The following is a 16,564-nucleotide window of genomic DNA, read 5'->3' as shown; positions in this document are numbered from 1 at the left end:
TATATATATAAGAAATACGGGGCCTAGGTGCACTGCCTGGTTGATGCCTTTTCATAATCCAAATGCCAAGCTAGGCTAACAAGCTCACAACCACGCATTAGTTTCCTAGGCGCCAGTTGGACTCCCGGATGGGAAAATTTTAACTGGATCAACATCACAAAAATGTTGGGCATATTTTTCTGCTGGTTTCTTCGCACGAAAGGCCATAGCTTGAACAAAACCACACTTATTGGGTCCTTTGGATGGCCTACCTGTAGGTACACAACAACACTCAACGATCTAAAGTGGGGCAAGTGACGCGACCCACTGCAAATAAGCCGCCCTTGGTTCACACATATTCCAAACCTTGCTGGGGCCTCGAGCAGACAGGGAATGAGCACACACTCATCTTTTTATATGAAAGTAGGTTTCGACACGTTTTTCACTCCATGTCACTCTGATGAACTGTCTGAAAGAGACTCTTGAATAATCCGTCCCTCGAAAAATGATACAGTGCTCTCCTTTGAAAGATTCTAACATGTCTCCTCATGGAAGGGCGACCCATAGTAAACTGTTTTGCACGTTAACCACACTGAATTGATGAAAATTTATTTATATCCCGGTGTTTTGATAGCTCTAGCGAGGGCGCCGTCTGATATGAATCCTCAGTATATTCGGTATTCTTGCATACACGCGATTAACAAATATTAGTATGAAATGGAGAACTTGTAGGATGATGGTCAATTGTATGCTCGACCCATTTGTAAACCGAGTTGATGTTGACAGGGAACTCGACTGACATCCACCCGAATCTCCCACCCATGAATTGAATGTAGTACACAGAGGCCACCTCAGTCTCCAGCTGAAACGATATTCGAATTTTCAAAGTAGTTGTTCATACTACTCACAAACTGTGGGGATTCCAGCCTGGTTCATTTGCAAAAGAATGTTTATCCTAACATACGCGCAGTTTAGTGTTCAAGCAGGATATGAACCAGATGGAAATTCGGCAACCAGGTCTATCGACGATGGCGTCCTCATTTGCACTCCTTCTGGTACCAAAAATTCTAGTGTTTCAATCCCGTTGACATGCGCACCTGGATCTTACTGTTTCAACGTTTTTATTTACAGGTCATTGGTTTTACTTTCGCTTTTTATTCGACCACCATTGGCTTTTTCGTTATTTGAAGAAATAGCTTAAGATTTCCTTGAGCCACAGCGATCACCATATCGGCATCGAAAGTGAGAATGAATGTATATATGGCCGTAAGGTCCAAAAGGATTAACGACGTCACCGACAAACAACCTCGAAGTATGCGAAGTTACCACTATCGTCCTCGTCACTTCGATCGCACCGACTTACGGGACCGTAGCCTCGGATTTTGGATCGATACATGCAACCACGATTAGTACCACACACTGGTTGTCACAAAAAAAGAGCAAAATCCACTCAACCGACCTGAAATTCGGATTTGCACAAATCTAGTGGAATCCTTTGGCATGCATGTATGGTAAGTCGTATAACCATAAGATCGCTCCCCAAGAATCCCAACCCTGTTGTTTTCCATTCGAAGTTTACAATTGTGTGGTACACACATGCGCCACTAGACTGCACTTTTCTGGGAAGCCCGTCGTAAAGAGCATCCCATCTATCGCAATGGACCAATTCTGGGTTAAGCTATCGGTGAAGTTCTCCCACAGAAGTCAAGAACAGTCCATAAACGAAGCAGTGTAGTGTATCAGTGGTAGTCCACTAATAAATTTGAGTCAAAGTTATATAGCATACCGACTGTATTGTCTACTCTTTGGGAGAAATAGGCCACTGGAGAAGCTCGAAAACGCTCCACCTCATCAACAGTTCGGAAGGATTGGTTCCTAGAGGGAGGGTATGACGGAAAAGGAAAAACTTTCTCATCGAAGAGGGATCCGTTCGAGAAAGGAGTACTCGCTGTGATAAGCATGAACCATACAACTGTCCAGTGGGCACTTTCATCTCCATTACATGTTGTACGCTTCATAGCGGTACCTGTTGGTATCCCGTAGCAACCAAATATGAGCTGACAGGTGAGTAACGGTGTAGAGGTCACGAAAACTAAGTCGTCAAGCTTCTGGTGGGAGTTGTGTAATGGCTTGGAGTGCGATTTCCGTAAACTGGAAAACAGTAGGCAATTCTGAACCGACACATCAGGGCATGAGATGTTTCAGTATGAGTATGCAACGGTACGTACAGACTACCTTACCCGAATTCGTTTATTGCTTCAAAACTTCAAGACTATGGACTGGTTCGTGTTCCGCTAACAGACCGCCAGAAAAAGCTGTGTACAAACAAACGGCTCTGTCCTTCATACAATAGACTCATTAACGTCAAGAATGAGCGAAACTCGAAGTTGGAACCACCAGAGCGAAGCTTCAGTCATAACTGAAAAAGTTCATCGCATTTTAGACCGTAGTGTTGTTCTCATCTGTTTGACATTCTTCAGGCACAACATCCACGATAAATTGATATAACTAAGTGCGGAATATATGCTGTATACACTAAGAGCCATAACTATCGACATTCCGAGTCTTACTATATTGAGGTATCCGAGAAATTCAAGAATAGGTTATATCCAAAAGCGTGGGTCTTTGGAGAGATAGATATAGCTAGGGCATATAATCTTGGAACCAAATCCAGATACAACATAAAGGGATAGACAAACAGATAGACGGATTAATTGCGGAGAACAGTGATAATATCAATAAGTCAGCAAATGAGGAAATTCTGCTCACCTGCACCGCGAGTTTTCGCCGAGTTTCCTGCAGGTGAACAAAACATGTAGGATTGCATCCATGAGTCCAGGGATCGTCTGTAAATATTGAGAACGAAAAAAGCACCAAAATAACAAGGAACTACGGAACCATGAAAGGCAACTGCCAAGCCGACAAGAAATTTCAATCAGGAACAGGAGGCATATTGCACTAAAACATTTGGAACGTCAGGACAAACAAACTTTACGGGATACCAACGTTCCAAGATGAAAACGGAAAACCTTTACAGCAATGTGTAAATAAGATAGTAAACTTGAATCTAGGGGATCATAAGACAGTGCGCACCGCATGTATCCATTTCGGTGTGACAGCTCATAGTACTGACCTACACTGTAAGATCTGGAGTAACTGATATAGAAAGCAAGCAAAAATCCTCTAAAAAGGAAGTGGACCCGGGTCATCAATGAACGTGCCGATGCGTTCGTAAGTGGAATGGTAAACCGCGGGCGAAATAAGATTATCAAGCAAACTCCTGCACCTACTCTCCCATTCGTGGAGATAAAATGCAGTGCGGCAACTACAGGCGCATAAATTAGTGTGAAACTAATGTTATCTGAAATGTGGCCACCTTTAGGTTATAGACACTAGGGTTTTTCTTCGGAACGATTTTTGCGAGATTACTTTAAGGGAGCAATGAACTCGTCGGTCAACGGTTTCCCAGTCACTATCCTTTCACATGTAACTGATCCGTTCTGGAAAAACCCCTTGATTTATGAAGAAGGAATTCACCCATGCTCGCTTGATGCCATCAGACAGAAGTTATTTGAGTGAATGCACTGTACACTCCATGCGGTTCTACGATCAGCTGTAAAAGCACACAATACATTGAGTACTAAACGGATTTATGAAGACGAACCTTCCACTAGACTATCCACCGTGGGATATACAAGAGAACACACGTCAACTATTTTCATTATGGGATACACTTATCATAAGGTTACTGGAGAATATTGGACAGTCGCGATCAGTTTCTCTCTTCTTGGGTTTTGTCAGATAGGCAAAGTCGTCGAACTTGTGTTGTGCACAAAAATCAAATTGTAGGCAGTTGGCAAAATCCATTTATTTACAAATTAGGTTAACGTTAATGGAAAACTCAAATCAATCCTGGCCGAAAGCGCCGCTTAAGATATTCTTCAACTGAATAGGCTGCATAAAAGTCGCCTCACGTTTCAGTTGGTACGATATTCGAGATACGATCAAGTACACTACTTATAAGGTTGCTGAAATTCTTCGACGGCTGAAGATCGGTTTCTTAAATGAGGAATTTTTCAGTTGGACTTTCGGTTAACCCCAAAATAATTTGCATGAGTGAGGACGTACAATTTCCGTCGGTTCCAACTCTCATTAAGACTGGAAGTTTGAGTTTCCGAAAAGCACTTAATGCCTCACTGCTCTGGGTCCCTGCAATTCACCCCTGGAGGAACTATTATCCTGCAGTTTCCGTATGACTTTCTTTTAGTAGGTGGTTCTATTGAAATCAATGGCGACTACACATTGGTGGTAAATCATCTCTGGAGAGACCATGAAATATCTACTGATGTGGACTTTGGACTGATAAGCATACAAACTACGTAAATTAGTACAGTCCCCAAGTCGGGCCGTCCACTTATTGTTCAGTACTGATAAATTCCAGTTCGTTTGTTAGAATCAAGTGGTTGGAAGTGATCTCTTCCACAAAGCCATACTTCTTAGTACTGCACGATATAAAATTTAGTCTGCTTGAAGAAAACGTTTGGTACCACGAGTGTTAAACTACAATTTAGAAAAATTTCAGTAGTCACCTAATAAATACTAGCCCATGCTGAAAACTGCTACATGACAGGCTGCTTTAGTTCAGCCCTGAATCGCTCAACTTGAAACAGTGATCAAACCAAAAGATGTCATGCACAGTTCTGAACTTTCTAAATCATCTAACCTAATAAAATCACCGATCACACTTTAAGACATGAAGCATCCTCCCACAAATGGGGCTCTCCGCGATTACCAACAGTGACAACGCCGGTGACTTTGGTGAATATTAATGAAAAACAGTAACAAATTATCACTCAATTGTAACATCCTTTCAGTACACAGCCGCCATGCCACCCGAAGGAGAGCTGAGATACTGCCTAAGCTTAGACAGAAATAGTCGAGGAGAAGAGGTTGAGTTCGAAGCATGGACCTTTCGGTCAGCAGTGTGGGGCCTTAGCCGTTGAGGTATATTGAGGTCGCGTGGCTCCAACGACTTCAATTCTACACTGCCAGTCATCTCAATGTCTCCGAAATTGCAGTCACTTGTAGAGAGGCGCTGACTTTTACGAAGAATGGGCTGAAGGATGTCACCCGACGAAAACGGAAAAATTTTATCATTCACTGACAGAAGGTTAGCGAATTAACCCAAGTTCAAAGCGCCCACGCGCAACAGCTGTAAGTAGAAGCAATAGGAGTGAGGTTTTTTGTGCACCATCCAGCTGGGCGGGCCCACATATGTCAACATAGCAAGCCTGTTGAGCGGTTGACTCCAGATATGAATACCGAAAAATGTCGTGGCAACCTTGGTCACAGCTCTCATACTGTCAAAAAGCATTAAACGGCGTCCAATAACACTCTATAATCTACGACAAGCCAGATCTTGTGAGTGCTGACTCAATGTTGTTGATGAATCCCCACAAACTCTACATTTTGAACTAAAAATTATTTGAACGAACACTGTGTGACAGGATGTAAATGAACAGAAAAAGACCATCATTAGAATACCTGCTCATACGTAACGGAACCTAGTTACCTCTACAACTTGAGGTCTCCTGGACGGTGATCAAATAGAAATTCATCTCCCAACGAAGCACTTTTCTGTCAAACGACGATAATAATGATATTAATAAACATCATTCAGCCGCAGCACCCTTCCGGTGCATTACTGCCGTGCAACTCGAGCGATTCACCAGGGTTAGTCACCGTTAGGTTGCTTAAACCTCGAAACAGATAATCAAACGGCTATGGCTGGATTCATATCATGGATCTCCCAGTCAGCAGCTTCGAACTTGAACCACTGAGCTAATTCAAGCTAGAGACATCGAATGAACTCCTGATGTCAGTCTGAGGCATCGGCAAAAATTAGCCCCACTCAGTTTCATGTGGTTAGCAACAGAGAGCGGCGCCTCATACTATCTGGATTGTTTTTTACCGGGACGATACTGTCCCACCAGAGGCATTTCTTCATCTTACTGGTTAGGCAGTGTCAAGGAAGCGACGAACCTAACAATGTGCCAACACCTCGCCCGCATGCGGTCCAACGAATATGGACAGATTTTTGAGCTCCTCTCTCTCGTACGATAGAGGAATACCTACAGAGGGCACTATTACTCAGACTCACAGTTGTGTATCATGATATTCTTCAAGGTGTGATGCATGCACACTGGTTGCTGTTCTAACTTCTACCTCACTGTATTCCTATGTAATAAATCCCGATTGGGGAAGGAGCGCTAGAAGCTGAAGAAGGGAGGGTGATGGGGGGAGGATTAAGGGCTCTGACCCAAACGCAAGCGCCGAGAATGGAAATGATGTGTAGTGTTTCGAATTGCAGAAATAAGACTGCTATTGTACGAGAATATTTATGGACTTTGTTCTCTGAAGAGTTCAATCATGTTAACGGTCGTTGCTTATTACAGCAGATACAACGTGAACGTCGCACAGAAAGTTAGAAACAGTAGCGCTTTTCATCTACGAATCTTAGTCAGTTATGACATATTTAGTGCACTTAGGAACCGTACCTTTGAGAGAAGTCAAAAGGAGGGACAGTGTTGCACATTTCGAACAAATTTATTTCTGGTAACGTCTCTAAAAACATGGCCCTGTGTCCAAAGTTTCCTCGTTGTATTCATTGAAATTCGCTGAGAAGGCATACGGTGTCCATTTAAAACTGAGTTTGTTTCTCTTCTAGTTCTACAACTTATTTTTCCTGTAAGTTGGTATCAGATAGGGAAGACAGAATTATGTTTCCATTGGTCAGGGCGTCCTAATTTTAAGAATAAGTGTGCGAAGTGCCAAGTTTACCAGCAAAGCTAAACCGTTTATTGAAATAGGTGACTTACGCAACTACTTCACCTGGTTGTGCGTGTGAGCGCAGTAGCAATTCGTTCAAATTCACATGACTTGCTTGAGACAGTAGCTCTTGGGAGTCTACTGACACCGAGTGACCTGATCGTTGGTTCGTTGTGGACCCCACTGTGCCTGCGTGACACGATTGAGACATGTGAATACAAGCAGGTGCAATTTGAGAAGATTGATATGGTGCACCGATCAGTTCTTCACCCTCGTGGTCTTCCTCATCGTGTATCAGATACACATTGTCAATCATCTGGGTGTGTGCAGCAGGTACTCGAACATCCGCCGACTGAGTAGTCGGGGTGCGAGGATCAGCTTGATACTCAGTGGATTCCGTGGAACTGAGATAAAAACACAAAACAGATGTCAATGGACTGGAACGCCTCCCGAACACAAGAAGGAAACACTACACCTAGGGTAGTTCTTACAGCAAAAATAGTAAACTACTAAAGTGGGGGTGTGGCAGCTGAGAATGTGACGGACGATTGGTGGTATTAGTCAACTTACAGACTAACTAATTCAATAAATCCCGCCAATGCGTAAGAGTAAGTTGTACTGATTTCACTGATCTCGAGAAAACTCAGTGATTAAGGCGCGAATTCGCAAACCAAAAGTCCCGTGGTTCGAGTCAAATCCCGGCATCTCGACTGCCCGTGTCTAAACTTGAACGACCTGGCGGTATCTCGGCCCGCATCATCCCCTAGAGTGGCAGGGCAGCTAGACACCGGAAGGATGTTACAGCTGAGTGATTATTAGCACTAATTTCACTAATTTTACTTTTCGCAACGTCGAGCGGTAGGTGTGGTAGAAATCCAATTTGTCGGTGCTGATTTCCGAACTCAACGGCGGCGATCGGATCAATGGGATTCTACACGTTCGTTAGATGATTGCCCAGAACGACTGTATTGTTCGGTTGTTCACGAGTAAACTGTCCCCTTACCACCATAAGCCATCAAGAACCGTAATAATAGAAGCATTTTCAAGAAGAGGATCCGATTCTCATGTCTGTGGCTACTACGTCCATTCTTCTTGAAGAAGGGTAACACCATCAACCAACTCGAAGTGTTCGGGCGACCGTTTTCTCCACGTGAGGCAGGCACTAACTAGGGCGTCCGCCAGTCTTTAAACAGAGTAGATGGGAGATCGCCGGGACAACATTTGTTTACTCTTGGATAAGGAAGTGCACTCATCTTGTTCTTGTGATGGATATGCGTGTTCACAGTCGATATTTCTGTTACAGGCTACCAGTTTGGGTGTAAAGCGGTGGGTGAACAAGTAACTTGTTCAAATATTCTACCCGATGTTCCAGAAGTTCCTCTTTTTTGCAGACATCACGGAACCCCTGTTGTCCTTGGTGGTTACAATTACAAAGGATTTCCCAGAACACGCTGCGTAAATCAACTGGAAAAAACTGCATATATTGACTTCATTTGAAATCTATACTAAGCTCTGCAGTGGAGGAGTCAATGAAATCAGTATTATCAGACGCAAAAAAAACGATAAAAAGTCTCCAAAAGAGCAGACGAGTGCAGGGAACTACGGCAACTCATGCCAACCACAACGAAAAGGTTAAAAGGGAGGCAGTAGGTCTGTGTCACGTACCAAATTAAAGGGGTCATGCTAAAGGATGACTGAGGTGCACCCTGAAAATCAACTGGATGGTCTGGGGGTATAACAGTGCGGCTGGAGTCCAGCTCCCGACCGGGACCATAGACAAGGCTGTTGCGAATAACGCCGGTTGTTGGACAAGGAGTTGAATCCTCGTTACATCCTGCCGTGCTCGGCGAATCGACTCCTCGTTTTGAATGGGGATAGTATGACTGAAACTGGGCTTTCGAAGAGCGTGTTGAAATGAATGGAATTTCTGGAGACGAACTGCGTGCTGGATAAACAGGTGCACTCACGGGAAGATAGACGGATTCAGACATCAGCAAGCTAGACGCCACTGGGTTGTTGCTCACCTCGGACGCCTGTGACATATGAGGTGCCCCTTCGAAAGAGCTTTTCTTTGGAGATGGGGCCGGCGAACCAAAGACTTGGATCTTCGGGCTTTCGTGTTGATGATCAGAAGAATCCTGAATGGCGGCTGAACCATCTTCAATAAACCTTCGAAGAGAGACTGCTGGGAGGTCACTATGCTCAGTGTACTGAGTCCTGCTGACAGCTGGTGACAGCTCGCATTGAGAAAGTGGATCCGGAGGATTCTGAGGGGAAAGAATGAAGACGTGACAATTTAACGCGGAAAACGTGGAACAAGACGCTCCAATGTGCAAAATGTAGTTATACTCTGCTCGGCGAGAGCAAAGCAATGTGCTGGAAGCTCACCAAGGCAGGATCCAGGGGATAATTTGGTGGTTTTGAAAGGGTCCACAGTGTGTTTGGACTCTTCTGTTCGTTCTCCGAAGCAGGCACTTAATTTAGAACGTGATTCCAATTCGTTTTAGGACGATTAGTGTTTTTGCATGTACACCGTCATGAAGTTCAGGCAAAACACTGTATTGCATTAACGAATGAGAAACTTACGGAAGATCGTGATCGCGACACTTCGGATGACTGACTGAAGTCACCTACAAAAAAGAGATGATCAAAACATTCATAAGTACACCCCCAGATTCGACGAAGATGCCACCTATTTGACGTAGGCGACATTGGATGTTCGTGAAGATAAGCCGGTAATCGAGATAAAGGATAGTTGAGTTGAAAGACACCAACAGATGTCAAAAGTAAACCAGAATTGGCGCAACAGACACCAAAGACAGACGAGTTAAGTGGGAGGTTCTAATTTATGTTTATTTATGTTTATAGGGTTTATAGGGTTTTGAGACGTCAGGATGCTTTTTAAGTCACATCGGACCATCGAACTGAGTTATTGACAAAGGAAATCAGAATGGCTATAAGGAATAAATTCATGAGACATCGTACGAGCCTTTTCACAAAAAATGAGCAACGCGTTGCGGATAATTCAAAGGCTAATATGAACTCACATAAATCGTGGAAAAAACTTTCTGGTAAAACAAGATTCCTTACCGTCGACTTGGGTGTGGTTTGGCAGACCACCAGGAATATGGTTCTCGTTCAGTGATATTGGTGGATTTTTGATGTCTGAATTGGGGAGCAACTGGTGATCCGTGCAACTCTTGGCCAACGAGGGAGGTTCCAACTGACTGGATTCAGGACAGGGATTTGAATCGACGGCTTGCTGCAGAAAAACATGCCACCCAAGAAAGCAGACATGATAGTTAACAAAGGTAGGGGGCAGAGCAGCAGAGCTGGCTACGTTACATGACATCAGTCATCATCATTTACATTCAAAACCGGTAAGCATTCAGCTGTAACACCCTTCCGGTGCCTGTTTGCCATGCCACCCGAAGGAAGAACGAGGGCTGGGGTACTACCAGGTTGTCCAAGCCAAGACAAGAAAAGTTGAGATGCGGAGGTCGGGTTCGAACCACCAATCTTTCGGTCAGTAAATTCGCGCTCTAACCATTGTGCCATCTTGCACCAATAATGCACATTTGTACTTACCTTCCGTATAAGAATGGCTGCGCACGCTTAGTACACGCCTGTCACCGTAACCGGATAAACCTAATCAGCTGCTCTAACGATTGCCAGCATGACATTATAACACAAACGTCCTGTCCACGGTAGTGGTTAAAGTTGGACGATAAACAAAAGGATATGACCATGCGTCAGTAGGTCGACAGCTTGTGTGAAAGTAGGGGTGAGTAGCTCTCCAAAATACGGTATCTGTTACAAAAGACGGCCCCAACTGATTTAGTCGAGCTATCACCACGGAGAATAATCATGAAATGAAAAATGAGTGATAGAATTTATAGATCAAGCGACTAAAAATGAGCAGCAAATGAAGGAAAACGGAAGGAATATCCGGTTTTATCCATCAAACACATACCGAAGAAACGGACGCCTGCATGACCAACTCGCGATCGGAGCTAGCACAATCCGGTTCAGATGAAAACTGTTCAACTCTCAGTAATTTAGCTCGCGCACTGAAACAAAAATGTGAAAAAATGAGTGTAGCTCGTGTCCCATATTGACACGTCAGACATGCTGAAGGAGGGCCCAAAATTAAAGTTGGCGAATCACACCACCAAACGGCAACCTGACGGGATCATCCGCATCACAAAAGTGAAACAACCGCGGCAGAACAAAAGAAATGAGTTAGAGTTACTTCGATCTTGATGCTGAAGCAACTATTGGGCATACAAAGATGCTCAAACATCCTCAGTTGATTCCACTTTGTGAGACATCATTTCGCATACCAATCCACACAGGTAGCAGAGGTAGCCAGCAAGTAAGATGAAATAATATCACCAATAACAACGTTGGTAGACAACCAAGTATGACATACACTCAAAGCGACACGATGCGGAGACTGAGAAACTTTAACAGACAGAAGGATTAAAAGTGCTTGCTAAGGCTATAAAATGTCACCCGGTAGGATTGGAGTATCAAAAACGCATTGTCACTGAGGAAAAATGCAGCGACAATGGTGAACAACCCACAGTATGAAAGATGCGAATCATGCACACTGCGCATAAGAGCACGGCAAACTTGAGAGGAGATACTGTGATTATAGTTAGGGGGTGAGATCAGTTAGACAAATCTACCAACTTTAGCTGTTATGATACAGGGGGGAAAAGGAAAAGTAGAAATGCAGGACATAACAAGCCGACATCAGTACTTTGACGTGAAGCACTTACTATCATCAACACGCAATGTGGCATATGCTAAGCACCGGCTATGCAATCTCATATGAACGTCAAGCTATGGGAAGGGGGGTCAACAAAAGCTTGAAATTCTAACTTCTGACCGCAAGGTGTACAGCCTGATAACTTTCAACATCCAAAACGTTTTGGGGACGAGATTGTCCAGTGGACAGAGCGCGAATTTACTAACCGGATGGTCCGTGGTTCGAACCCGACTTCCCCTGTCCATGCTTGGGCAACTTGGCAGTATCTCAGCCCTCATGTTTCATTCGGGTGGCATGATAGCCAGAGACCGAAAAGGTGCTACAGCTGAACAATTCATTTTTTTACGACGTTTCGAGTGTTCCGGTCTGGTGTGTTTTGCTTATGGTGCTTCCTTGGGAGTGTACTAAAATGGTCTCAATACCGACGAATTTTTTAATTCAGATTTTATTTAACATTCAAAGCTTGTAGACACACGTGGTCAACTTAAATACCAATGGTAGGAGAAACTCAATTAATTTGTATGAACATGACACACTACTCAAGGTTTCTGAGGGTCACACAGAGCTCATTCTGACAAATGGATTGCACAAACCATTAGTGATAGCCTTCGTAGTGTGATAAAACAATTCATACCCTACTTCATCAGTCCGGAAAGGGGGACAATGCACAGTATGATCAGTGATGACAATAAATATAAAAAGTAAATCGATCAGCTATAGCGCCCTTTCGGTGCCTAGCTGCCATACCACCAGAAGGAGGCACGAAGGCTGGAGTACTGCCAGGTTGCTCAAGCCTAGACAGGGGAAGTCGACACGGACCTTCCGGTCAGTAAATCCACGCTGTGATAACTTGGGCCACCTCGTCCTGTGATGACAGAGTACGTGTAGCACATTTCTAAGCTCACAGTGTTGGATCACTGTGTCATGCTGACATGCTGTGGACTCGTTATTGTCAAACCGAACGATGTGCATGGAAATTTGGCTCGAAAATACGGACGATGCGAATGCAAAGAATGATAGCTTCGCGAGAAGAAAAGGTTAACATTTAAAACTGTGGGATCTTGAGAATGATCTGTCTAAACGAACCTGTAGGTTTTACTGGCCACGACCTGGTGCTCCTTTGTGTCGCCACTGGAGTTTTGCCATAAATAATCGTGATTTATGTGTAAGACCTCTCAGTAGGAATCCTTAAGTGTCCAACGGGGTGCTGAACCCAGGCGTATCGGAAACGTGTTCTATAGAATGACTTCGGAGAGATCTCGCGACACTCATCCAAGTTTGTACATAATGTCACAGCCAGGTGACTATGAATTAAAATGTCAAATTTGGTTATAATAAACTTACATTTGAAGAGGAAACGGAAGCTCGTAAGACCTGCTATAAGGATAATGCACGTTTTGAGAACAAGAAGGAATATGTTCGGAATGCTTAGATCTGTAGTTTTCCGTAAAGATTTTTCTTCGTCCCGTTTGAGTGTCGACCCTAACCATTGAAAACCGAAAACGACTGAACTGAATGTAAAACCGGACTCAACATGTATACCGAATACGATCGTACTCACCGAGTATCCGGCTCTACATTTTCGCCGTTTAGAATTTGCAGCTTCGGTAGATAGGCCAACAATAACGGTTCGTAATCCTCTGGACTGTACACAACTCGATGGGATAATTAGCAAAAAAACAAAAGGAGACAGTACCCCCTTTCAGTACTAGGAATCTCGGAAACAATAAATATTATTCGCAACTGGGAAAGGGAAGTTTGGTTTCGGAGGACAATGGTTCGATATTTTTAAGTCCCTCTAATATAGTCTGCATGAATTCTATGTCACTTGCTCAGAAAACAGTACTATCATACTGTCATCTTGGCTCCGCCACGGCAGCATGTAGCTTTTCGTTTCGTGTTTAGATCGGTCGCTACCACTGCTTCTTCGAGTAGAAAAATTCCTGTACTGAACCACAATGCCCTTATCCAGCGTCCTTACCATGACTTTACCAGTCAACTGCACCGACTGAGCAATCTGCTTTATCGCTCTATCAGCTCAACATTTCCAGATTATTCGTGGTCCATCAACCACATATATCACATCCATATCAGCCACCATTTGTCTTGGTAACCCAGTCAGTTTTTAAAAGCAACCCGAACATTGACGTGAGCTGTCGCCATAAACAGTGGTTAATTGAATTTTAAAAACACACGAGGCCCATCTTATTTTATCGTGTTCAGCCCAACAGGTGCTTCAAGTGACTAGACCAACGTAATCATCACTATCGTCAACAGCGTCTAGACTGGGCGACGTTATGACAGACCGCAATTACTGCCACAGCAAAATAGTTAGTCAACCTAGCCAAACCAACTATGTTGGTAAAAATTCTTGCCCGTGGGCTGATATAAAGGCCAGTTTGCGCTGACTCCCCGTCAATGTGTCAGCTGCGATAGTCATTGCTGCGGGTACTGGCGGTTCGTAATAGTGTGCCCAGTCAGCATTTGCTACAGTGAATGGGTAGCTAGTCCCCATCACTCCGAAAAGTTCACTTATTTTAAAAGAGGAGCAAACAAAAAATTTCCTTGGTACAAAGTTTGGGGATCAGAAAATTCGGATTAGACCTTGGATGGATCAGAACATATGTAAAAGGATACGGAAAGGCAGTGCAAGGATTGTTCTGAATGGAAAATTGAACGAGGTTTGGCAATGGACTAAGATGCTGAACCTATAAATTTGAGCATGGAAATGTGGCAGATTTGGCAGATTTACATCGGTAATGGTCGCCATCAGATTGCTTGCAAGAGAAAAAATTTCCAGTGACTGCGGTAGTAGTCTGTCAGCATCCACTAGTGTTTGGATTCTGTTGCAGTGCAATAGCAGTGTCTACCAGTCCGAAAGAGGGCGTGTAATGGTTGTCGAAGCTAAATTGAACCATACTTTTAACCGTACCAAGTAAGAGATATTTGTGAGTTGGCTTATGTGATTCTCAGAAAGATCCAGATGTTTCAAGTTGATATTATTCTCCAGCTGTTCGATAGACTGTCAAGAAGTAGAACTGAAATGGACGAACTGCGTACCTTGAGTCGGTTTCCAGAGAGATTCAGCCAACGCAACTGTGTCAACTTCGCTAAACCTGGAAAAGATCAACCAGGGAGCTACCAAAAGACGCACCATCAATAGCGACAATCGCATTCTGTGGCAAATTGAGAATGGTCAAGTTGACCAAGGGTGCAACACCATGCATCTGAAAAAGCTTGTTCCCAGCAACTGAAAGCTTTAGGAGACATAAAAGAATAGTGATAAAAGGACCGTTACTTGTCGCAAATCATACAAGTTAGCCAAATTCTCCAGTCGACGGATGTAGTTGTAATCCAAGATGAGTACATTAATACTTTGTGGTACTTGTTCGATGCGTTCGAGTTCACAACGGGCCAAATTTAGTATAACTTCGCCATTTGGCCCAAGGGATGTGGGAAAGTCCTGGAATCCCTGTCGCAGAAATTTGTACATCAAACGTGGATAGCGTACGGCTGTTAATGGAGAAATAATGGAAAAAGCGGTTAAAAATACAAAGTCAGCCATCAACAGCGCCTGCTGAAAATTGCGCGCTTCGGCTCTAGATGTCTATATTTCGTTCGCTGATGATCTGGAGAACAGGAGTGAAAAGCTGAAGGTACCAATTACTGACGAGAGGATCAACACATGGTAGTGAGCTCTTGACGGATGGACAGATCGACAGGGGAAGCTATACCTTGATGCTTACGCACCCCTGAGCTCACGGCTACCAATGCGTTTAACTATTGATGAGTTTTTCTGGGGTTCCCATCTGGGGAGACAGAGATGACCAGCGCAGTGAGTTTGTCCGTATCAGCAACCATAGTTCGTTGAGTTAACTGCTCGGCTTCTCTTGGCTCGTCTTCACCTTCCCCGTAGTTGTGCGAAGAGAGGTAATAAGAAGACGGTCAAACGGCATACGAGGCTCGTGACAAAATACACATGTATCATCTACCGAGCCATTGCATGCGACTTAAGCCCTCCGAAAACTCTTCCACGAACTTCAGAATTACAATACCTAAGTTCCCACCAGACTCGAACAGTGGCGGAACGAAGATTTTCTGACATCCCGAATTGGTAGCTGCTGTATTTGTGACAACCGTTCGGAGAGCACCAAATTTTGAAAATGACGCCTGGAAGACAAGCTGATGTGTCGTCTACACCGGTATTTTCAGGTTGTCAGTGAACTCTGGCCTACGCATCCCAGATGAAACAATTTTAACAAGATCACAAGGAACAACAAAGTCGCTTTCAAACAGTATCACAGACCACATTTTGGTTCTTCACTCGGTAGTCCGCCCACCCCCGTATATAAGAAGGCAAAAGAACTTAATACAGCCTTCATTAGAGTCAACGTAAGATTGGTAGAACCATACTGCTAGGGTTACCACTGGGTTACCAAATTCGCAGCAGGGGTAATATGCACGCTATGGAAGCACCAGGAGACAGTGATTCTCCGAAGGCAAGTGTTCACGACAATTTCTGTGGATGGAAAACAGAAAAAAGCTCATGAGCCAAAGCCCAGTAAGCAAGGTTGTACATCACCAATACTTACAAATGAATCAATCAAACTGACAGACAACGTATACTACACCGTGTACCACAGCAGGATCTTCGTAATGGGACGTGAAGCGCCCAGCTAAAGTGCTCGGACTTGATTGGCTAAAACCTGGCCAATTAGGGAATTAATCAACATGATTGGCAGCGGAATCGTGACATTCACGGATTCACGGATTGATACACAGGATCGAGGCTTTTGCCCACGTTTCCCGGGTCGGTTTTGTTCTTGTCGGTCAGTGGCTGTCGTTCACCTGAAAGGCACAAGTGAAAAAAGGGTGTAGCACTGCTCTTTATGTTCTCAGCGCGGGGCAGCATGCAAGCCAGCGCGAGGATTCGCATAAATAAATGTCTAATAGTGCTTTAAATTGGGTTCGAGAAGGAGCATG

The 16,564-nt window shown here is 44.0% G+C and overlaps 1 protein-coding gene across 1 annotated transcript in view; it reads right to left on the bottom strand.

Annotated features, from left to right (window-relative positions):
* Positions 1-16,564, bottom strand: part of T265_09749 (hypothetical protein) — a gene marked incomplete at both ends in the record, with an annotated part of 31,596 nt that overhangs the window by 14,434 nt on the left and 598 nt on the right. Inside the window, 9 exons of the mRNA XM_009175919.1 lie at positions 2,749-2,825; positions 6,858-7,211; positions 8,503-9,074; positions 9,394-9,437; positions 9,898-10,069; positions 10,781-10,877; positions 13,143-13,236; positions 14,736-14,838; positions 14,880-15,094. Coding sequence (XP_009174183.1) covers positions 2,749-2,825; positions 6,858-7,211; positions 8,503-9,074; positions 9,394-9,437; positions 9,898-10,069; positions 10,781-10,877; positions 13,143-13,236; positions 14,736-14,838; positions 14,880-15,094 — 1,728 coding nt within the window. The remainder of the gene's footprint in view (positions 1-2,748; positions 2,826-6,857; positions 7,212-8,502; positions 9,075-9,393; positions 9,438-9,897; positions 10,070-10,780; positions 10,878-13,142; positions 13,237-14,735; positions 14,839-14,879; positions 15,095-16,564) is intronic.

Source organism: Opisthorchis viverrini (assembly GCF_000715545.1).
Source record: "Opisthorchis viverrini unplaced genomic scaffold opera_v5_299, whole genome shotgun sequence".
Classification (NCBI taxonomy): domain Eukaryota; kingdom Metazoa; phylum Platyhelminthes; class Trematoda; order Opisthorchiida; family Opisthorchiidae; genus Opisthorchis; species Opisthorchis viverrini.
Note: the sequence above shows the minus strand (reverse complement) of the source record. Positions and strands in the feature narration are given on the sequence as shown.